This window comes from Notamacropus eugenii, chromosome 1, assembly GCF_028372415.1.
Source record: "Notamacropus eugenii isolate mMacEug1 chromosome 1, mMacEug1.pri_v2, whole genome shotgun sequence".
Classification (NCBI taxonomy): domain Eukaryota; kingdom Metazoa; phylum Chordata; class Mammalia; order Diprotodontia; family Macropodidae; genus Notamacropus; species Notamacropus eugenii.
Window position 1 is genome coordinate 161216650 of NC_092872.1, and position 25799 is coordinate 161242448.

Genomic DNA, 25799 nt, shown 5'->3' on the forward strand with positions numbered 1-25799 from the left:
TAGACTAATCCAAATGGCAAAAGGGAGATTCAAAAAGCCAATGAGGAGAAGAGTGCCCTAAAAAGCAGAACTGGTCAGATGGAAAAGGAGGTCCAAAAGCTCACTGAAGAAAATAATTCCTTAAACATTAGAATGGAGCAGAAGGAAGCTAATGACTTTATGAAAAATAAAGAAATTGTAAAAGAAAACCAAAGGAATGAAAAATAGCAAGCAAGGTGAAATATCTCATTGGAAAAACAACTGACCTGGAAAATAGATCCAGGAGAGACAATTTAAAAATTTTGGGACTACCTGAAAGCCATGATCAAAAAAAGAGCCTAGACATCATCTTTCATGAAATTATCAAGGAAAACTGCCCTGAGATTCTAGAACCAGAGGGTGAAACAAATATTGAAGGAATCCATGGATCACCTCCTGCAAGAGATCCGAAAAGAACAACTCCTAGGAATAATGTACCCAAATTCCAGAGTTCCCAGGTCAAGGAGAAAATATTTTAAACACCCAAAAAGAAAAAATTCAAGTACTGTGGAAATACCATCAGGATAACACAAGATCTAGCATCTTCTACATTAAGGGATCAAAGGGCTTGGAATATGGTATTCTAGAAGGTAAAGGAGCTAGGATTAAAGCCAAGAATCACCTACCCAGAAAAACTGAGGATAATACTCCAAAGGAATAAATGGTCATTCAATGTAATAGAGGATTTTCAAACATTTTTGATGAAAAGACCAGAGTTGAATAGAAAATCTGACTTTCTCACACAAGAATCAAGAGAAGCATGAAAAGGTAAACAGCAAAGAGAAATCATAAAGGACTTACTAAAGTTGAACTGTTTACATTCCTACATGGAAAGATAATATTTATAACTCGAGACTTTTCTCAGTATTTGGGTAGTTGGAGGGATTATATACCTATAGACAGAGGGTACAGGGTGAGTTGAATAGTAAAGGATGGTATCTCAAAAAATAAAAGTAAAGGGTGAGGGAAGAATACTTTGGGAGGAGAAAGGGAGAAATGAAATGAGGCAAATTATCTTTCATAAAAGAGGAAAGAAATAGCTTTTTCAATGGAGAGGAAAAGAGGGAAGGTGAGAGGGAAGAAGTGAAGCTTGCTCTCATCGCATTTGGTTTAAGAAGGGAATAACACGCACACTCAATTTGAAATGAAAATCTATCTTACACTACAGGAAAGAAGGGGAGAAGGGGATAAGTGGGGTGTGGGAGGATGATAGAAGGGAGGGCAAATGGAAGGATGGGGTAATTAGAAGTAAACGATTTTGGGGAGGGACAAGGTCAAAAGAGAGAATAGAATAAATGGGGAACAGGATAGGATGGAGGGAAATATAGTTAGTCTTTCACAACATGATTTTTATGGAAGTCTTTTGCATAACTACACATGTATAACCTATATTGAATTGCTTGCCTTCCCAGTGCGGATAGGTGGGGAAGGAGAAAAGGAAGGAAGTTGGAACTCAAAGTTTTAAAAATCAATGTTAAAAATTGTTTTTACATGCAACTGGGAAATAAGAAATACAAGTAAATAATAACACAGGTAAATACAGGGTAACTTGCCCTATAAGAAAATAGAGGACATGGGGATAAGGGAAGGGAGGGGTGTGACAGAAGGGAGGGCATATTGTGGAAAGGGACAATCAGAATGTATGGTGTCTTGGTTCAGGGGGAGGAAAGAGATGGGTAGAAAATTTGGAACTCAAAATATTGTGGAAATGAGTTTGCTGAAAACTAAAAATAAATTAACAAAATTTTAAAAACAAACCAGGGAGGGGTTAAGAATTAATTAATTGAGATCATTTCTGTATTTGTGGTAAATTGTCAAATAATATCAGAACATGACCTTTGATCCCCTTTGAAGCAATGTGAGAATATTGACAAGGTAATGAAGAAAGTAGCCAGCTAAGTGGTCATGGTTTGGTACATTTTGTAGAATACATTAGAGGTGTTGCTTTCTACTTGTAACACATACTGTTACCTTTCCCTACAGGACTGATATATGTAGATTAGTAAAAGCCTTGTTACATGTGGTATTCTTATTCCTATTAACTGTGGAGTGGAAGAAGCTTGACTTCATGCATATGTATACATGTCAGAGAAACAGAGAGTGTGTATGTGTTCTTTTAATAGGGTTATTCAATTTCTGCATTGCTATTGAGGCAAAGTTAAGGCAGAAGTTAAGGAGGTACCTTTCGGTTGAAAGTCAATATCTTATTTAAAAATATAGGTATCCAAGAGTTGAGTGGGCTTTTCCTAATAAACACAGAGCATACCATTACTAGAACTATGGAATGAGAGAGTAGAGAGTCCTTCTTTGGGTTCAGCGTCTATACTTCCCCATCTCAGATTCCTGTTTGTCTCTTAGACATCTTTTTATGTATAAATACTCATATATTTTATATAGGAACATACGAAAGATTTTTATTTATCATAATTGATTTAGAAATCATGCTATCACCTATATAAATCAATGGATAACATTTATTACATGCTTTTTATACCAGCTCTATATGAAGGTCTGAGAATGCAATTAAAAATAAGCAAGACAGTATCTGTCTTTAAAGAGTATACATTCTAAAGGAGAAGCCAACACCTATAGGGAGGAGGTGGACAGGGACTATTGTTTTGAACAGGGAAATTATAGGGATGGAGATTGCAGTTAGAGTCATTGATTGACAAGTCCTTTCTAGGAAGGTCAGTGTTAACTTAATTACTATTCTCAGAGCTTGAGCTGGAAAGTAGTATGGAAGAAAGGGTATGCTCATCAATATATCATTAATGTTGCTACTGTTTTATGATCCATTAATAGTGCTTGCTAACTACATATAGTCCATTTAGACTAAGGCAGCTCAGATTCCTATAGAAAGGGAATATAAAGATGAGCCAAACATTGATACATCCCTGTTTTTCTTCCAAAGGAGTCAGAAACACATTTTGTTTTTGTTTTCCAGAAAATATTGTCAGGTATTTCACCTAGGTTATCTAAAAAACCTCAGGGTTTCAAAACAAAACAACATATAACATCAAAACAAAGAACTTTGTTTTCTAAGTCAGTAAAGTACACATACTTTGGCTAAAGGCTTCACCCTATTATATATCAATTCTACAACACCTTGCTGAGTTCCTTTTTGTACCATAAAACAGATGATGGGAGCAATACCTTCCTGTCAGTCCCACTATTTTCTGAATAGGTTCACTGACAGCAGTTTTCCTATCCTGACATACAACAATTTAGCATCCTTTTAAGATCCTTATATGAGGTATTCAAAATTGTTCATGCCTCAAGGTGAATAGCTTGATCCTTCACTTCACTGTCATTCAGTGGAAATACAGTAGATTAAAAAGCAAACAACTTCCCAAGCATCTCCATTTTTCCCTACAATCACCTAATAAGATATTCTGTGGAAGTAATCAGTTGCTGTTTAAACTTTAAATGTACAATCCTTAAGGTTCCTTCTAATTATAAAAACCTTCTTATTTAGCTAAATTGTTTCTACCTGACAGCCATGAAAAAAACACATTTTCATAGCAAAAGGTCCTATTTCAGAACACTGTAATCTTCAGGGAAAAGGTATCGAGGAGATATTAATTATATAGTACTCCAAGGAACATTGGGCTGCTTCCAAAGAATGGAAAAGTTAGCCACAAACTGTTTTTCTTACTGGTTGAGAAATGTAGACTGTACTTTGACAGTTCAGGTATAAAAATAGTAAGAACTCTGTAATTTGGTCCACCACAAATCTGAAACCTACTTTCAACATATCTCTCACTTTGACTCACTGATCAATATCGATACCTTCAATCAATACCTTCTATACTTCCAATCTATACCTTGGACTTTGTGGCTCAAAATAAAATAAAGAGTACTGTACTTCAACGGTGACTTTCATCTCAGTGTCATAAGGCAATCAATAGACATAGAATGTCTCTAGGACAAAGGTGCTAAACATTACTGTGATTTGTAGGTGTTGCACAGAGGGAATGCGGACAGTAACAAAATTTGCAAAGACTACTGGTAGAGGAAGGAGAACGTCACATGGCTATACATGCCAGAAAAACTGGCTTAGAAATCCAGAGACCCGAATGCTAGTACTAATTTTACACTAACTGTCTGTGTGATCATAAACATGTCACTTGACCTCTCTAGGCCACAGTTTCTCCATTTGTAAAATGAGGATAATGAATTAGATGCTTTCTCCACTATCCCCTCTAGCTCTAGTATGCTACAATTTCTTTTGTCTCATCGTACTTTCCTAATATGCTCTTTGTATTTGTCAAATTAAAAATGCTTACATATTCAAAAGTATCAGTGATCTTTCAATGCAGATGTTCACTCCCTGATGCAGAATTAAAACTTATTCATTCCTGCTCATCCCTGTGACTCTGGTATTTGTTTTTGTATAAGTTCACCACAGAGGATCTATCTACCATGAAAGTTTTTACTAAACTTCTACTGGTAAAGCCCTTGGATGATCTATCTGCTACCCCTTACTCTAAGTACATGACCAGCCCTTCTTCTTTTGCTGTCACACATTTTTCTGATCACATTCTTTACCCTATTCTTCTCCTAAGTTCCTCACTGTTTATATTTTGCAGCATGCCCACCACAAACCTCTCCATTATGTTCTGTGGAATGTTCCTTTTTAATAATACAGAGACAGTGTTTCATTTCTTAGAATCACATAACAACACTGGTATAGAGTTAGTATTAAAAAGATGATCGTTTGTTTCTGGGAGAAGTTTGGCATTATTAAGGTACATTCACAGTTCCCTGAATGAAATCCAACTCATATTCCTGCTAGTCTTTAAGTCTGACCACAATTCATTGTTCATTTGTACTGTCTGTTCTACATAGACATAATGATGGATAACTGCTACCAGTTTTCCATCCAAATATATGTTGAAAGCAAAGAATACATTCCTCATTCACTTAGTCTTTCTGAGTGAATGGTCAGGCCAAAATCTTGAGTGGTTATGGATCTCTTCAAACAAACTCTTTATTGTTCCAGAATTTGATGTAACCAGACCTGTGTCATCCAACAACAAAATAGTCTAAAACATGTATCAAACTCAAATAGAAAAGAAGGTACTAAGCTGTAAATAAGTATTGTTGCACATTATATATTGACTTAGAAAACTATATAGTAGCATCTATGTTCTACTGTATGTTTATTTATATTGTTAATATTTCCACATTACATTTTATTTTGGCTTGGATTGAACTTGGAAGTGGTGCACTGGTGGCTTCTGAATTTGGCATCTCTGATTTAGAGGACCTCACTATTCACAGGGAATTCTTCTTCAGCTCAACACTGTGATAGACCCCCTTCATCACAGTGATATAACAGTTGTAATAACTTTTGATGATAATCATCTCCCCATTTTGTACTTTGTCTGATTTTTATGCTGAGATGATCACTGAACAAGGATATCTCTGCTATATTTTTGAAGGAATCTTGAATAATTTTGATGCACAGATGGAAAATGTTTTATTGTAATATTGTATTTTGTAATTGTATTGTAATATTGTCTGTGAGCCAATCTTTTAATTTTCTATGTCAAATGCTATTTTATGATCTAATAAGAAGATAGCATACCATTTACGTATTTCAACCACTTCAAAAATATGGTCCATAAATTAGGTCTCAAACAAAACAGGCCCAAAACAGGCCATGTTGTGAGCATAAATCTGAGGAGAAATAAAAGTAAAAATATTTCCACATGCTGATAATGAATATTAGAATAGAAATAGTCTTATACAATGGAGATGAGCAACGGTATAAATGATACAAAATAAGGCAAAATCCAAACTTTTCAGATTTGGATTGATGGCATTCTTCTACGATGCTCCAAACAACTTCTGACCAACCCAGTCTCCCACAGCAACATTCTATGTGCTACAGCTAACCGAAACTATTGGTTGGACCCTACATCTTGCCTGTCCCTAATTACAGCACTCATAAATCTTACATATTAAAACTATATTAATGAGGTGCTCATCAAAATGGGTCCCAAATGGATATTTAGGGGTGGTGGAAAAGGACTGGAGAAGCAGCTTCATGATGGGCAAATTAGGAATCCATTATTTTCCTGCACTGTGAAGTAGTCACTCACCTGGTTAGCAAGAAACATGACTGTAAAATATAGAAATGTTTGTTAATCTCCTTGACAAGAGTAAACATTTTTTTTGCTTGTTGTCTTTGTATTTCTATCACCTAGCACTTGCCTTTTACATATGGCACTTAACTAATGCTTTTAGAAGACAAATGGACAACTTGAAGCCAAATTCTACTCAGGAACAAAATATAAATATAAGAAAGCAATCTCATGAAAAACTATGCAAGGACCCCTTCCTTTCTTTATAAATCTAAGGGGCACTATGTGTAAGGTATTGCATAGACTGTCAGACTTCATTCATGGTTGCTCAATTTTGTTGAAATGCTTCCCTCCCTTATTTCTTCATCCTTCATTTGAAATAAGATTATTTTGAGAAATAATATTAAAGTAAAAACAAAAGACATAAAGAAATAAATTTTTAAAAATCTACTCAAAGTCAGTCTTTATAGGGAAGGATCTCAGAGAAGTCACTAGTCTGTTTAAGACTAAAGCTTAGTACTTAATAAGCTGATCAGTTGTTTTACACACACACACACACAACATGAGGTCGAAATTTTTCAAAATGTAAACTGTAAAAAACTCGCAAGTAAACACAGCTTTATAACTGACAAGAAGTAGGGATGTTTGCAAGACTGAATTACTAGACAGGAGAAGAGTCATATGGTACCTAAGATTAAAGCACCAATGTCAATAACACATATTCATATTACAATTTATGACCTTAAAAATAAGGGAGAAGGTTCCAAATTGGAAAAAAAAAAAAGCCAGAGGACACTTGCTTATTTTTTCTTTCCCTGGAGGTTGATTTGAGTAGACTCACCGACCGAGTACTGGGCTCAGTCTCCCTATAGGACCTAAGTTTTCAACACGCTCTATACCTAGAGCCCAGAAAAGACGTTTTTACTTTTCTGGATTCCTTGTGAAGGTATTTTACCTTTAAGTTTTAGTTTCAACTTCTGTCTCTCATAGTATATCATTAACAAATAGAAGTCTCTCTCTCCCTCCTTCTTAGTAACATTTGCTCTATCATTATGCTTTACCCGATTGTAGCTTGTTAGAAATATTTAATGCAGTTTCTCTACAAAATAGCAATTTTATTGAATTTACCACTAACGATGATTTTCATATTTATCTTTAAACTGAAATGTACCCCAAGTGGTTGATGTTAAATTCTGTAAATGTAGAATATTTGAAAGCAAAAGTATAAATACATTTGGCATATAGAATTTCACTTCACACTGATAAATTTGGATAAATTTTAGATCAAAGATAAAAATTCAAAATGACTCTTTATCAAAATGTTTTTTTTAAAAACCTCAAACTTTTAAAATTAGCAAATAGGCCACATACAGGCAATTGTATGAGCTGTTGAATAGCATTTTCCCTGAGGTACTATGCCAATATTTTTAAAATCCCACATTCAAAAGACTCATTAAACATTTTTTACAAGAAGAAGTTCATATGCATGAAAGGAGACTTTTAAAGAACTCATACACCTTGTTTTCCTATCTTTGGGCCTTTGGTTCACATGGTCCCCTCTTCCTGGAATGGCTTTCATTGTTCAGCTTTGCCCTCTTGTTTAACTTGATCAATAGATCAAATATTATTTCACAAATCCCCTCAGCCAGTGTGTGCTTCCTGTCCTTCTCTCAACTCCCCAAATACTTTGTGTATATTGCTTTTATTGGAAGAATTCAAGAAGTCTGTTAGATGATTGGTGATAATGAGAATGTAAAAGTTTACAGAAAATACTGAACAAAGTGGGGAATCACGACTTGACTAGAGTTCACCACAAGCACTGGTCATAAGGTTTATTTTATTCTTCACAGGCTCTTGAACTAAGTAAATGTTTCTGAAATGAGTTAAACTTATTTCCACCAAACAGAAATGTAAGCTAGGGACCAGAGTTCTAAACAACCAGTTTCTCAGTATTGATTTGTCTTTTTAATTCTATCAAGTTAATCATTAACTTTCTCAATTAAAAAAATAGAAATGAGCATAGAAGAATCATAGATGTGTCTAGAAGGCAAAATAAAGCTTATCTTGAAACTCAGGTCCTTTATTTCATACACCTACACTACCTTGATTATAATAAAGCTTAACAACAGCAACAAAATAAAGGTCTTCTACCCTTTGCACAACAAATTTCCCTTCAGAAAACCATCGGACCTCCAATTTGGAGATGAGAAATTGTAAGACTAACGAGTATAACATTTTCTTGACACTCAAGGACACTAATGAATTAGCTTGGCAGAAGCAAACTCAAATTTTAAAAATTACTTCATTTTAATTTCTTATGATTTCAAACACTTCCTCACCACACAACAAACCTGATTGTTAACTCTACTTGTCTATTCTTATTGTGATAAATTCAGATATCAATATGGAGTATGGCCAGGCTAAAGCTTCAATAGTCAGGAAACAAACAGGTGTGCATTATAAGTCAAAGATATTTTCTTTACAGATAAGTGTTATTCTTTATCAGAAAAGTTCTAATAACTTTTAAGGTTCTTCTTTCCCCATTTTTCTTCTGTTAATCATAGCTTGCTTCCTAAAATGACTAACAAAGCATCTCTGTAATCTTCTAGAAAATACCAAATGATCAAATAAGATGTAGCTGCAAAAGTAATCATCCAACAAGATAACATTTGTGATAAGTTCAGGTAAAGGCATTTGCAGAGGTATACCCACACAGCCATTTATTAATATTTTCCAAAAACTAATGCCATTAGAAACTTAATGAACAACTTTATCCTCCTTTCCTACTTGAAAGTATTTGGATGTACCTAAGCCTAAAGACATATGGAAGACATTAAAGGCAGAATCTGATAAGAAATGTACATTCACAGTTCAGTACGGGAATTGAAAGGAAAGCATGGAAAAAATACAAATAGTATATCAAGTAAAAGTGAGTCCTTACCACAGCGATCTCTAATGACAAGGTTCCTGCCTTCTTTCAGATGTATGGTGAGGAGGTAAGCAAAAGGGCTGGGGAGGTTACTTAAGCAATCTCCTGCTTCTTCTAGAGTCTATAAGATATAGAGAAACCATTTACTTTTTTTCTTAATTTGTAGTCAAAAGAACACACACTTCATACACAAGTGCATGTGTGCACACACACTGCACAAAACAAAAGCAAACAAAACTATATTTTCTTCCTTAAAGAAAGAAAAATTGTTAAAGATAGTAATCCTTTTTGAGGATGAAATGTTGATAGTTTTTTATGAGTTCTATGCACACACATACAGACATACACACAGAGATGCAGACACTTTAATCCTCAGACTGTACAATCCTATTCTTCATATGTCATATTCTTCTTTGATCTCTGTTAGTAATGAATATTGTCTTTAAACATTATTTTTAAACCTCAGGTAATCCTTTATTTTGCTTACTCTTTAGTCCTACTAGAGAGTATTCCTCTACTACACACTTATCATCCCTTGTGTAACTGTTGTACCCTCATTGGATGGTCAGATCCCACAAAGCAGTGCTTTCTCAGTCTGTACCCTTGTTCAAGCACAGTACTCGGCCCATGGTCAGCACTTAATTGTCAGTTGTCTTAAATGAAATTCCATCCTGTAACTCAGTCATGAGATGGCTATGTAAAATTAACATCCTAAGAACTGCAGAAATTGTTTACATCAAGTCACTGCATGTTTATTACAAAATGATTTACAAACTCCATAAATAAGGTTGGTTAGTATTCAATATTCTATGTAGAGTCAAAATGAAATCCAATTCTAACTTTACTTCCCCGTAAATATTTCCCTGGAATTATTTACTTGAGTGCTAGAGAATTTAAAAACAAAATAACCACAAACTCACAGATTGTTCTTCAAAAAGCTGGGAGGTCATTGAAGTATCCAAATCACTAGATCCACCTGGATTCTGTTAAAAAAAAAAGATTTCTTTAAAAAAAAACCCTGATAATAAATCAATGGAAAGACTAAGCAGACTAATAACATAGAAAGATGTCTCTTCACCTGCTGAAAGTGCTTCATCACGTTTGAACATCTGACAGGCTAAAAGCTTATGCTTGGATCAGAAGATTCTGAAAACAGCTCTTCACCAGGGCTCTCACTTTGGAAATGTGTTACACATTTTACGTCAGCTGAACCTAGGAAGTACTCAGCATTTCAGTGCTTGTGTGGTAAAACTATGGTATAACGTGGTTGACTATTTCACAGAACTCTTTGGGCAGAGCATTGTACACAGCAACTGAAGTATAAATAAGGAAAATAAAATGGGAAACTTTCCAAAAGGAGGGCTGATGGCACTACTTTAAACTATACCTTTGTGGAATTTGTAACTTGTTCAAGCTGTTAGATTGCACATTTACTAAACTGGAAAGGGAATTTTCATTAGCTCTGAGTTAAAGACGTATTCTAAACCAGTTGATCATTCCATGGCATAGAATTGGAGAAAAACAGTTGAAAAACAGTTGGGTCATCTAGTCTAACCCCTCCCAAAATCATAAATCCTATGTACAACATTCTTAATCTTAATATTCAGCCTCTACTGAAAGGGATCCAGGGATCAAAAATTCATTATTCATTATTCATTATTCCCAATGTCCCAGTTTGGGACAGCAAAAAATTGCCAAGTATATACACACATAAACACAAATACTTATTTTTTTTTCTGACTCTAAATCTGACTTCCTCTAACTTCCACTGAATGCTCCCAGGGTCAAGTGCCACAAGTTTAACTTACTTCCATATAAAAGCCTTTTGGATATTTTAAGATAGATATCATGTGTCCTCTCCCCAAATCTAAGAAGAAATGAACTCCCTGAGTTCATTCAAGTGATCCTCATGCTGAACAGTATAATGGTTAGCCTGGTTGTCCTCCTTGGGATATATACAGCTTGTAAACATATCAGTTCATTTCCTGATTTGAATATGTCAAGAAACCTAGTAAATTATGTCACAGACTAATGAAATATGTGGTTAACAATGCTTCCTTAAATTTGCATAGAACTTTATAGTTAAAGTGCCCTTGCACCCACTGTCTAATTTAATTTAGTCTCAGTTGTGAGGGAGTTCAGAGGTTAGCTAATTCAAATTGCTGTCTGATATATGAATCCAGAACAAATGACCAACTGATCAACCAACTGAAAACTTCTAATTACCCCCCTGTTTCACTGATCTAACTCATAACTTTGGAGATAGTTCTGTTAGCATTTTCTAAAACTAAGCCAAAATATGCCTCCATCAAAGTTTTATCCACTGGGCCTAGGTATGCCTTCTAAAACCACATAGAATAGATCTAACACTTTACAATCCTTCAAATACTTGGTCAGCTATGCTAGAGAGATGGAGTAGTTATTATTATTCGCAGTTAATAGACGAGGTAACAGAAACAGAGAGATTGAGTTCCTTATCTATGGTCACACAGCTAGTCAGGGTTAGAACTAGGATTCCAACCCTGGTTTATTGATTATGAGTTCAGTACTTCTTTCTTTTACACCATCAATTAGAAGGTAAGCTCACTGTGAATAAGGATTAATCTTTGTACATGTATTCCCAGCCTACAACATAATGCTTAACGCACAGCAGAGATTTGATTGATTGATTGATTGACCTTATAAGAATTAGAAGAGCTCTTAATTTTGTCAAGGCTTTCTATCAAAGTAAACATGGGATTAGAAATTCTAGTTTGAGAGTATTCTCAAAACTTTGTTTTATTTTTCCAGTTGCAGGGCATCACTCACTGAGCGTGCCTTGAGGCCATCTAAATAAAACACAACTTACCTCACAGGCTTCTAGATACTCTAATTCCACATTACTCATTTCTAAACTTATTGATGTTCTTCATTTTTTTCTGGATTGATATTAGATTTTTAATGTCCAATGAAGGTAGGCTTCAGTATGCTAGCATTCCATTCATAAGTGCTATAGTCATCACATTTCAAAATAGTTTTATCATTTTCATGATACAGAAATGGAGACTATTTCTTGCCTGGTACCAAACAGTTTGTTAGTGATGTAGATTACAACCAAAAAATTCTTTGATTTTTATCAGGTTCTTTAAAGTGAATTTTTGCCTTATTTCCTCAACTGTCTGAGTATAGAGGGGCATGAGAGTGCAGAAGAAAGAACACTGGATATACGTAGATTTGCTCGTTCTGCTACCAGTTGTGTGACTCTAGGCAAATTCATTAACTTCTGTGAGCCTCAAAGATCTCGTCTATAGAATGGTGATAATAACTAACTCACAGAGTTGTCAGAGTCAAGCCAAGTCAACAAGCATTTATTAAGCACTTGCTGTGTGCCATGGATTGTGCTAAATGCTGGAGATACAAAGAAAGGCAAGACAATACTTGCTTTCAAGGATCTTTTATAAAAGTCCATAAATATTGTAAATTGCAACATAAATGTAATTATAATACAAACTACAAAGGAAATTTGCTACAATTCATCCCTTTGACTTTCTAAGCTGGTGGTCCCATCAGCACATTTGAAAACAAAATACAGGTAAGTCAGAAAAAAATGCTTAGAACACCAACTTCTTGGGTTGACTTCTGGGGATGTGGGATGGGAGGAGAAAAGTTTGATAACACAGAGAACTTCAGTCTGATGCCACAGCATCATGTCTACTTCTGGCTCCATTCTGGGGTCTATTTATTTTTATATTTGGAATATCACAAATACGGGGTATGTAGAACAAACAATAGTTCAGTACCGTGCTAAATATGATTTGTTAATTAACAAGCAGATGCCATTCACTTCTTCAGAATAGAAAAGGGAACCTCCACTAATAGTGTTTCTTGCATTTTCATTGGTAATGATGTGCTTCTCTCAATGTGAACCAGGATCTCCACCCTCAATAAAACACCTCATCATCCAAATACCTCTGCAGATACACCCTCATGAAACTGATAATCAAATTACTCTCTCTCTGACCCCCTGAAACACATAAACCAACCAGCAACCAAGTGAGAAAACCCCTCTGTATGCTTTAGCAATAAAGCACCAACCTCATAAATAAGGCAACACAGATCCTGCCTCCCTCTCTCCCTCCCTCTTTCTTTCTCCTTCCCTCACTCTCTCTTTCCTTCCCTCCCTTTGTCTTTTTTTTCTATCTATCTAAACTGGAACTTGAAGGAAGCTACGGAAATGAGGAGGCACAGTTGAGGAGGGGAAGAATTCCAGGAACAGAAGACAATTGGTGAAAAATACAGTCAAGAGGTAAGAGTGTGAGTCTTGTGTGAGAAACAGCAAGGAGAGCCATCACTGGATTGCAAAGTACATGGTGGGTAGTTAAGATGTAAAAATACTGGAAGGATAGGAGGCAGTAAAGAAATAAAGGTATGCAAGGTTTTGAATGCTAAACAGAGGGTTGAAATGAAAAAAGTTATTTAAAGCCCTTCTCAATCTGGCTCCAGTTTATCTTTACAAACTTAAAATATATTATCCCCAGTTCACATATATGTGTCCCAATCAAATTAGCCTACCGGCTGTTTGTTCCTCATACATAACATTCCATTTTCCTTCTCTTTGACTTTACATTGGCTCTCTCTCAAACCCAAATACAATCCCTCTTCACTTCTACTTAGAATTCCATGCTTCCTTCAAAGCTCAATTAAAGCATAAAGTACATGAGACCTTTCCTGATCCCTAGCTGCTAATTGGACTTACCTTTACTTTGTATGCCTTTTGTACCTACTTATGAGGATACTTGCTATTTCCTTCAGTAGAATGCAGGTGAGGGTAGAGACTGCTTCCTTTTCTGTCTTGTGTCTGTACCTACCACTGACCCTATGTTATGGTGGTATTGAGAAAAGAGTCTTGAGAACCTGTTTCTCAGTACTTTCATATTTCTGCTTTAATATCTGAAAAGATCAATGATTCCGTGGGTGTTGGTAACTCCTCTACAAAGAGATTACAGCTCTTGCAAGTTTTAACAGATGTTCTTCTGACGGCCAACCTTCTGGAGATAACCTTTTGATGTCTTCAGATAAAAGTCGGAGAGTCTATTGTCAGGCACTTTGGCAAAGTTTTTATTGCTTGGTAAGGCCTGCCAACATTCAGACTAAGTTGACACAGGCTTCAAAAACTTAGGGTCACCCTCTAAACAAAGTATTTCGGAATGTATACTGGCATTTTATTCCAGAAAAAAAATAAGTTATATTGCTAAATAGCTCCCTTCCCCTAATTTGCCCGAATTATGGCATCCCACACTCTCCCCAGGTTTGCATTACCCATTTCTGACACAAAATGATTCTGTGCGAGTACGAAAGTGACACCATTTAACCACTTTATTTTATTTACATACTTCTAAATGGACAGGTAGAGTACATTTGTTTCAAAACAGTATAATAACTCTTCTCCTTACAACAACAAGAGCATTAAAGGCAACCAGCTCCATTAACTCACCATTATGATGGAGGTTATACTTGCAGAGAAGTCACAGAATTTAGAGTTATGGTTCCCACAGCAACAGTAACTGTCACACGCTATATATACATATAAAGGTAAGAAAATGATCACCTTATGGAGGAATAGAAAATACTCCATATGCACAAAAGGGCAGAATTACAGTCACTGGGGGAATAATAACTTTTAATACTCTGACATATACAAATGTATAAAAAGCCTAAAGTATAGTCTACTGAGAGCTGGAGTTCTAATATTATTATCTTTTTAACCAACATCCTCCTTGTTCCTGAAATATATATGTATGCATAAATATATTATACAATACAGATTATACACACATATATCCCATCTTTATGGTTATATGACATATAAAAATGTGTATGTGTATACATATATTAGCATACTTTTTCCTTGATTTCTAAAAATTATACCGATATAGCCTTTACAATTTTAATGGAAGTTAGAAATGAAAAGCAAAATTTAGGAAGGGAAAAATGTGCCATGTCATACAGTGAAAGGCTATTCTACTGACCATTCTACTGAATTATTACTCTGGCCAGAATCTACCTTCTACCATTTAATATAATTCTCCATAGTAAGTTCAGTGAATGCTAGCTAATGATAATGAAGCATATTATTCAAGGAAACTATTTTATCTCTATACAAGTATTTCTTAGTGACTGGCACTAACAAGTGCTTAATAAATATCTGTTGAGTAATTCTACATAGGTGCTTTAGGAACATCTATCTGGTTGTAGATACATAGCTACATTTTATGAGGGAGCTGGGAGATATATCTGTAGATCTGGAAACCATCTACAAAGAAGTCATAGTTGAGCTCATGAGAACTCATGAAGTCACTGAGAGAGAGAAGAGTGTCTAGGACCAAGCCCTAAGATATAACCACAAATAACAAGTAGGACAGGCATGGTGATCCTGAAAAGAAGGCTAAAAATATAGAATGTATAAAATGTAGAATACCTGAAACATGAACTCCGACTTTGGAACACATGCTATTTTTGTAGCAGATCATGATCCTAAATATTGGTTAACTTAAGAAGCATTTACTAAATGCTTACTATATGTAGAACACTGTCCTAAGCATGTGGTTGATGCAGTTTAGACAAGATATGTCCTTTGCTTCCAAAGATACAATAAGAAGAGAAGAAACCGATAAGTATAAAATGTGATATTAATTGTTTTGGATCTCTTGAATGTACCTAAGAGAAGCTAGATGACACAGTGGATAGAGTGCCAGGTCTTGAGTCAGGAAGGCCTAAGTCCAAATCCGTCCTCAGACATTTACTAGGGTGTGACTCTGGGTAAGTCACTTAACTCTCTTTGCCCCAGTTTCCTCATCTGTAAAATGAGCTGGCGAAGTACATGGCAAACCACTCCAGTATCTTTATTAAGAAAACCTCAAATGGAGTCGCTGAAGAGTTGGACATAGCTGAAATAACTGAACCATAGCTATAAATCCACCTAAGTATCATGTGAGGTGCATAGGACAATGCTGAAGAACAGAGAAGGCATCGTAGAGTAGATTACATTTGAGGGAGGTTGTGGGGTATAGTACAAAGAGCTCTGGAGTCAAATGGACTTGCATTTGAATGCTGACTGATTCTGACTTTTGGTGGCTTTGGACAAGTGACTCAGCCATTCCAGCCCTTAGTTTTCTTATTTTCAAAATTAAGGGAATGGACTAGATGACCTCTGAGAGACTGCCAGACTTAGATCTTTAATTATATTTTATGATTCTATTATTTGAGCTTTACCTGAAGGACAGAAGAGAATTCAGCAAAGTGGGGGAGGCAGGATATTACAACAGGATGGAAAAGACTGAGCAAAAACTCATAGAGATGACATCTTTGGGAACAAAAATTATCTAGTTTGGCCACATAGGGACAAAGAACATAGAAGGAACAAAGGGGGTAATATGAGACAAACTATAAAAGTAGGCTCTTACCTTCAAGGGAAGCCTTGAATTTCTGGGGAAGGAGTTTGAACTTTATTCATCAGACAGTAGGAGGTAGTTAAGGTTTTTTAGCCATCTATGCATAAGGAAGTTTATTCTGCTAGCACAATGAAAGAGACTGGACAATGGAGAGAGTAGAGGAAGGAAAACCTGCTGGCAAGAGTCCATGGGGCTGGCTACCACACCTGTAACATATGCACGCCATCACCAACTATATTAAAGTTTTCTTTCTCTTCAAGCTCCATTGCCAATACTCCACGGAAATCTTCTGCCCACATCCTTACCATCTCTCTCCCACATACTTGAAAATGATCTCTCTCCCCTTAAGTCTTTCTGCCACACTTTATCTGAACCCTTACTTTGTCCCTATTAAGTTTAACTTGTATTGTAATTATTTCACATATGTTTTATTCCTACTCTCTGCAATTTGATTGTAAGGTCCCTAAGGGAGTGCCCTTCTTTAGCTTTTTACATCCAAAGCAAACACAGTGTCTTAGACACAGTAAATATTTATACAACTTGATACATTTTTATTGAACTTAATAATTTCCTCTACCTTTCCTCTCGCTTTACAGCTAAAAATAAACAAAACCTACCCACCACCAACTGCACAATTAGGGACAACCATTTCTGGCCATTGAACCTGAGTACTTCTCAAGATTCAGTGACCATTACTATCGGCAGGAACATCATTTTGTACTATCTGTCACTCCCAAACAGAAGATTGGGAAATACAGTTAAATAGAGAATTTACTTTCTCCACCTAGGGTTTTATTAATTGACATTCACATCTCCATTTAGCTTAGCAAATGATCACTTGCATAATGGACAGAGTACTCAATTGAGGACCTGGTCCCAATACTAACAGCAGGAATGTGGAGAAGTCACTTCATCTCAGTAAACCTTGTCTGGTTTTGTTTTTCTTTGTAAAATAAGGATAATCATACTATTTGAACAACATATCTCTCAGGGTCATTATATTTGACATAATATCAAACACTGTATAAATACTATTATGCTTGGTACTGTTGGAGGTTGAGAGAAGAAAAAATAATCACTGATAAAAACAGGAAAAGCCAGGGATTTAACTTTAGACTAATTAAGATCTTTAAACCACAATTATGCCAATCTTTATAAAAAATTGAACTCATTGTCTGCTGCGATATCAATGTGTTATTTTACAAATCAAGTAAAGATGTAGATTTTTCTTTTAGGAAGTATATGCCATTATGAAATGATTTTCAATTTTTTTTCCAATTTTTTATGGAGCTAGATCAGAAAACTGCTTAATGACCTAACTATTTCACTTCTCAAAGCTAATTTAAGTAGCTATTTAAAATTTTCAATTATTTTAATTAAGCTGATAAAAATTCTTTTTTGAATATTTTTTAGAATCCTTCTCTTTCTTTGAGGTCCAACTCAAGTGTCACCTCCACCATGAAAACTTGCCCTGCCTAATCCCCCAGTTGTTAGTACACTTTTTCTCCTCAGTTTTCCATTCCACATCCTTTCCTGTGAATATGTTGCAAGCCCTAGGAGAATGTAAGGTCCTTGAGGATGGGTGCTCTGTTACTTCTGCCCTTGTATCTCCAGTGCGCACAATATGTAGCACATATTTGGAATTTAAAAAACATTTGTTGAATTTGTTCAACTGAATTTTCTTGAACAGAAAGCATGCATAATTATTTTAACATATGCATATTTTTTATTCTCAATTATTTCAATTTTGTAATACAAGATGACTGTAAGTCAAGAAAAGATAGGAGTGTAAGTGAATCTAAACTCAAGGTGATCTAAAGAGTAATAGAAAGGCAAAAGATAAAGCTCCAAAAGCTGTCACATATTATTAATGATGATTTATTAATAACAAGTGACATGCAAGGCATCTCTGTGAATGGAAGAGAAGCAAATTGTACATTCACAAGAATGAGTTAACAAATGGACACCCTGGATACTCCTTGAAGGGAATTTATGGAAAGGCATGGACAAGAATAACCCAAAGGGTCAAAGCATAGGCTGCTTGCCTCTTAAGTCAGTGTTTGGCATACCCAGATGAATGGATAGATGGAAGGATGGATAAAAAATAAAACATTTATTAATCAATTACTATGGGCTAAGCACTGGGAATATAAACATAATAGCAAAGACAGTCACTTCTTTATTACATTCTAATGGGGGAGACAACACACATAGGACAATGGTGGCCAAAGGGGGACATCTGTTCCAGAAACTTGCAAGGATGGTGAGTGGAGTAGCTTGGGAAGTAGCTTGACATATCTTCTAAGGACAATGGCAGAGCTGATTTGATCACGGTTCCAGTATTAAAGTTTGGAAAGCAAGGTGACTGATAAGACTATCAAAATGGTGGCTGGAAAGTATGAAGAGAAGCAAAGAATGTTTGGGGTTTGGGACAGCTGTGCCAAGCACCAATCAGGACAGTTTTGCTCCAGGTCAAAAATTCCAGAGATGAACAGATTAAAATCTGCAGGGTATGACCTCTGATTCTGGCAGATGAATGAAGTCATGATCCACAAAAATGTCAAGGACAAGTAGTCCTAAACATTTTATTTTATGGGTGTTCTGAGGGAGTACAATGTTTGATTGGCCCTCATCTTTGTGAATTATTGTACTCAAATAAATTCACCACCTGGTAAACAATTTTCACATGATTAACATCTCTGAACTTAACTGTGCTGCTCCTCTGACAACATAGAGTCTAAAACTGTAATCAAAGACTTTCTAATTTGTTAACTGGCATCAAAGTAGTAGCAGATATACATACATGTATACTTATGTCATATATGCATATATGTCTATATACACACAAATACAATATAAATACATAGAATGACACAATTATGTCAATAGAAGAAACTTGAAATATTGTTTAGGCAGCTAATTCAATCTTTCTCTTTCTACTTACTCATAAACCAGAAAAACATTTGTTCATTCTTAAATTTAGAATTAGCCTGGAGATATTGTTATCATAATCCAGATTATCACTCTGATACAGCTGCTTACTAGATATCCTCCAGTTCACTGATCTAACTTCCTCTAAAACCTCAACAATAAATATTGTGGTTTCTTTTTAGCTCTGAAACTTATAGGCATTAGTATTCCATATACATGAATGCTTGAGGCACATAATGTAATCAACAGGAAATCCATATCCTCAAGTTGTCTAATGAGCACAGAAAGGAGAGAAAGAGATAATGGAATAAAGAATTTTTGGACAAAAGAAATCATCTGGACTGCTAAGCTTTACTTGTCTGCTAAAGTGTCAGTATGGTATAAAGCAATTTTAGGACTTAAGTTGTATGGTAAAGAATTGGGTTCCCAAACTGGTTCTGTCTCCCACGAGCTATGTTGCTATGTCTCATTCATTATCTGTGTCACTTGACATCCCTTGGCCTCAGTTTAGTTATCTGTAAAATGAGAAGGATGATATCTGAGGATATTTCTGGCTCTGATATTTTATTACCCTATGGAAAGCTGTTATTTGACCTAAAAATTTAGAGCTAACTGCCTATACAGAAATTTGTAAGAAATGCGAATGGAATGCCCAAATGAGAAGGCACCCAATGCCTGGGCAATATGACTCTAGGCTAACAGCCCTAGGGTGCTGCTCTTAGAGACCGTTCTTCTTAGTTCTTTTTTTATTTCAGACAATAGAATAATGTTTACCTTAATGATAAAACAAAATAAAGAAACCTGTTCTCTCTTCTAAAACCAAATGAAGTGAAATTGGAAGTAACTATAACTCTTGATGTATCAGGTATCTTGGTTAACTTAATATTCAGATTCATGTAGGGTTATTCAGGCAATCTTTTTTTTTTTTCTTTCAACCCATGTTAGTAGGAAAATCCAGTTCTCTAGTTCATTTTGCCCTCCTATTATGTTAAGTATGGGAAAGTGACTGCATATTACAAGGAAAAGAATGCTGGCAGAAATAAGGAGAAGAGGTTCCTGCCTCTGGGATGACCATGGCTAAGTCACTGAACCTCTCTAAGCCTCAATTTCTTCATCTATTCAACAGAAAAAATAATATTTGTACTACCTGCCTCACAGGGGTGTTGTAAACAAACTACTTTTCAATTTCAAAATTATATACACGTGTGTGTGTGTGTGTGTGTGTGTGTGTGTGTGTATATATATATATATATATAGACCTATTTTCCTTACAATATAAAAGCAAAGTTATTTGCATATGATTGAGCAACCTGCAGCATTTCTGTCATTGCTTTAATAATAATAATAAGTACATTTTATCTCATTTGATACTCAGGTATGCTATTATTATCTCTATTTTACTTATGAGGAAACTGAGGTTAAGAGAAATTACATGAGTAGTCCAGGGTCACACAAATTAGTGTCTGAGGCAGGATTTGAATTATCTGTCCCATTCCCTTGGTTATTTTTCAGTAGTATCTAACTTCATGATCCCATTTGGAGTTTTCTTGGCAAAGATGCTGAAATGGTTTGCCATTTCCTTCTCTACCTTATTTTACAGATGAGGAAATTGAGGCCAACAGGGTTATATGAATTGTCCAAGGTCACTCAGTGTCTGAGACCAGATTTTAACTCAGAAAGAGGATCTTCCTGGCTCTTGTCCCAGCACTCTGTGCTCTGTGCCACCTAAACTGCCCCTTTTGATCATATTAGGGACTGGATAAAATACTTGCTGAACTGAATTATCTGTTCCATTCCCTTGGTTATTATTTTTCATCTTCAGATGTGACTTGTGTAAGTTACTTCCAGTAAAGAAACTAATTTATTTATAGTGCCAGTGCATGCCAACTTATGTCGCCTTAGTTGTATAGGCTACTGAGAAGTGACTGATCATATAACCAGTGGGTGTCAGAGGTAGGACTGCAATTCAGACCTTATTGACTTCTAGGCCAGCTGTCCCAACACTACATCATGTCTTATTTTACAAGTGAGGAAGCAGAAGTCTAGTCTGACTAGAACTAGGTCACAGAGTTAGTAAGTGCCAGAGGGCAGACTCGAACCCAGATCTTCTGATTGCTAGTACAGTACTCTCTCCACCTGAAAACTGGGTGTCTCCCAAAGGAGTTTTTACAATTCCAGATATCATCTAGTGTAGCTATCTATCATCTGGTTCCCTCTACAAAAGGCAGAATGCAAAACAATAATCTTAGTATATTCTAGATTCTTATTAGTAGGGTTTTTGTTAAGAGGAGGAGAATTCTGAATAATTAGTAAGTTAAAAATGAAGATTTTAAAGAAAAAACAACTTTTAAGCCAAGAAGAAAGTTGTTCCTGGATAGGTGATAACTGATGTTCCTAAAACAATGGCAGGATGTACTCAAGAAATGAATAAACAGTTCTCAAAAGAAGAGTTAGAAACTATTAATAATATGAAAGATTGTTTCAAATCAATAATGAAAATGGAAAAAATGCAAGGACTTCACCTCATTTGTAGAAAATAGGGATAACAAAAAATGAGAAAAATGAAGATTGGAGGGGTTGTGAAAAGACAGGCACACTAACCTATGGCTGAAGGTAGAGAATCTGGAAGGTAATTTGGAATTATTAGTCATGCTTTAAAAAGGGACTAACAGGTCCATACTCTTCACCAGATATCCTACTATTAGGCATATGGCCAAAAGAGGTAGACAGAGAGATCCTATTGATAATAAAACATTTATAGCAGTACTTTTTGTGGGAGTAATAAAGACCTGAAAACATTCTTCAAACTAATTGTGGTTATATGAGTGTGATACAATATTACTCTCCTAGATTGTAAGCTCCTTGAGGACAGAGACTGTTTTTTGACTTTTTTTTATATCTCCAGCACTTTGCACAATGACTGATGCACAGCAAATGCTTAATAAATACTTATTATTGATGTATGGATTATAAGAAAAGGTGAATATAATAAATATAAAAAAGAATTGGAAGACAACTGAACTGATGGAATGTGAAGTTAGCAAAAGCAGGAAAAAAATATACGCAGCAAAAATATAAATGGAAAGAAGAATAAAAACAAAACGATTTAAAATAAGTTCTATGAAATTATAATGAAAGAGCTTAACCATAAAAAGAGGGGATCTGGGAATGTGCCTCATTTCCTTTTTGCAAAGGTAGGCGAGTGATGTGGAACATGGTTTATAATGTCTAATTTAGTTGATGTATTAGAGTTATAGAATCATAAATTCAGAACTGAAAGAGAACTAAGGAGTTATTCAGTAAAACTCCCTCATTTTAACTAATACTTAGAGAAATTAAAAGACGTATTCAAGGTCATGTAAGTATTAAGTAAAAATACTCCACCTTTTCCTCTTCCTCTTTTTCTTTTCCTCTTCCTCCTCCTCTAATAATTACTCAGGCATTATACTGAGCAATCATTTGAACTTCACAACAACCCTGGAGGGTAGGTACTATTATTATCATTTTACAGATGAGGAGACTGAGGCAAGCAGAGGTTAAGTGACTTGCTCAGAGTCACACAGCTAGTAAGTGTCTGAGACTAAATTAGAACTTGGTCTTCCTGACTCCAGGCCCAGTCCTCTATCCATTATGCCACCAGCTGCCTCAATCAAATAAGGATTATCTGTTACAATCACCATTTATTCAGTTCACAAGCTAGAAAATTAAATGTTGTCTTTGACTTCTCACTCTTCTTTAGCTCTCAACATTTAGTCATCAAGTTCTGTCTACTCTTTCTAATATATTTTTCTTTTGTGCCTTCAAGAACCTGTATCTCCTCATACCTTGACTACTTTAAGAGTATTTCTGTCTCCCTGCTCCCTGACTCACATAAAGTATTGCCTTGATTTCACCTGGCTAGTTTTCATTGTGTATACACACACACACACACACACACACACACACACACACACATCACACACACCCCCATACATTCTCTCTCTCTGTCTCTCTCTGTCTCTCTCTCTGTCTCTCTGTCTCTCTCTGTCTGTCTCTGTCTCTGTCTCTGTCTGTCTCTCTCTCTCTCTCTCTCTCTCTCTCTCTCTCTCTCTCTCTCTCTCTCTCTCTCTCTCTCTCTCTCTCTCTCTCTCATTACAAAAGATAACATTTAGTACCTATGTGATCTTGGTCACTTACTTAACTTCCTGGGTCCCATCTGTAAAACTGAGGAGGTTGAACCAGATGACCCATCCAGATATGAATCTATGATTCTCTTTTGAGTGTGGCTTATATTCCAGACCAGTATAATGCATAGACATTCCTATGTTTAGAATCAATACAAACACTTATCAAGGTACATTTTCTCAAGTGTAGCAGGATAGTAGAAATAATCTAAGTCAGTGACTTTCAATTTTTTTTTTATCCCAAGAATTCTTTAAAACACTTCCCAAAATTACTGAGGGTCCCAAAGAGCTTTTATGTGGAATATATGTATGCATATACACATATTGGATGTTTATGGTATTAGAAATTAAAGTAGAAATGCTATAATGTTTATTAACTCATTAAACTTATAATAAACCTGTTATGTTAATACAAATTACATATTTTAATTTAAAAGAACTTCCCCCTCCTAAAATAGTAGAGTGACATTGTGTTACATTTTTTAAAATCTCTTTAATGATGAATTAATAGAAAAAACTGGATTTTCATACCTGCATCCACATCTAGTTCATTATTTATTGAAATATAAAAAGAAAATCTGTATTTATACATATATGTAATTGAAAAAGCATTTTAATACCAAGCAATACCTTATCATTATTATGGAAATTATTTTTGATCTGAAGAACTCTGCAAGAGTCTCAAGGACTTCCTAGTGGTTCACAGATCTCACTTTGAGTTTAAAGCCTGACTTCGATACATCAGCTGTGTGATCTTGTGCAAGACATTTAATTTCTGCCTGCCTCAGTTTTCTCATCTGTGCTTTACATTTATTATTTACAGATAGTAAATTCTAGGTTTTACTGTTCACCTAATCAGATCCTTTCCTCTGCTCACCTCTGCCCCACCTCCATTCCATATACAAACTCTGCTTTTAGCACCCAAGGAGAATACTGGGTTTGCAGGCAAGTATTTCATAGGTACCTCCAGAGTGTGTAAGTGTGTGTGTGTGTGTGTGTGTGTGTGTGTGTGTGTGTGTGTAGGTGCGCATGCTTTAGGAAAGTTTCATAAAAACTCAATGGAAATTTGAATTCTAGAAGTCAGTGGGCCAAGGTCAGTTCACCTTATACTAGGTTGGCTTGCTCATTACATAGCTCATTTTGCTGAACTTCCTCTTTTTGTCTTTGTCCCAAAAAAATAGTTCACTAGGAAAGGAGGAAAGTAGTTATTTGTAAATGAATATGATATAGAAATAAAAGAAAGTAAAAAACCTTAAACTTTTTTTTCTTTTAAGAAGTCTATGAAGGGAGGGAAATAAAACCAAATCAAAAGTGATAAGATCGAAGAAGAGGGTGGGAAAAAGCATGCAAAAGGCCAGGAAAGTGGAAGGATGAGATCAGAGAAGGGACTTTCAGAGTTTTAGTTTCAGGATAATATTATAATTATTTCCAGGTAATACATGATTACCTTAGTAGCCTGAAAGAATTAATCCACCTCTTAAAAGGACCAATTATTTAAAAAATAGCTCCTCTACAGGGTTCTGTTGTTACTAAAGGGACCACTCTCTCAAATCATTACATATCTAATTATCCTCTCTGTTTCCAGTACCTCCCCCCACCAATCAATTCTCTAAAGATTTACTAAAATATTCTGCCTAAAACAGCAGCCTGCCTGCTCAGGAAGCTAAAGTGACTCTCTATCTTCTCTAGGATAAATGAAAACTCTTTTGTTCTGCATTTAAAACCAGTCACATTGTGACTGAAACCTACCTTGCCAGACTTACTACAAATAACTCCTTCCTCCTACTCCCAGTACATCAGGTGTTGCAAGCACATCCCCCTTCCATATAAAACATGATTATATCCTGCCTCAGTGCTTTTCCATAAGCATTATTCTTCCTCCACCAACCCACAATCTTACCCCAGAATACTTTTCTTCTTTTTTCACTGCTACTTCATGGAGTCCACAAATTCCTTCGAAGGTTAGTTGTAGTGTTGCTGTTTATATAAGACCTTTCCGGACATCCCTACCACAAGTTTGTTGGTGCTCTCTCCTCATCTCCAGTTATTCTGTACTAATTTTGTGCTGCTCTATATTTATTTCTCAGAGCACCTGTGGTATATTGATAGTAAAATATAAGTTCATTGAGTATAGGAATTACTTCATTTTTACATTGGTATCATCAGTGCTTACCACAGTATCTTTTGCATAGTCTATGGCAGGGGTGGGGAACCTGTGGTCTAGAGGCCAGATGTGACC

At 35.6% G+C, this 25799-nt stretch overlaps 1 protein-coding gene across 3 annotated transcripts in view; it reads right to left on the reverse strand.

Moving 5' to 3' along the window:
* MCTP2 (multiple C2 and transmembrane domain containing 2) overlaps positions 1-25799 on the reverse strand; it is a 257655-nt gene that overhangs the window by 179526 nt on the left and 52330 nt on the right. For all 3 annotated transcript variants that reach the window (XM_072617275.1, XM_072617257.1, XM_072617266.1), the window contains 2 exons: positions 9957-10019; positions 9049-9157 (listed from right to left, as the gene is read on the reverse strand). In XM_072617275.1, the coding sequence (XP_072473376.1) occupies positions 9049-9157; positions 9957-10019 (172 nt within the window). The remainder of the gene's footprint in view (positions 1-9048; positions 9158-9956; positions 10020-25799) is intronic.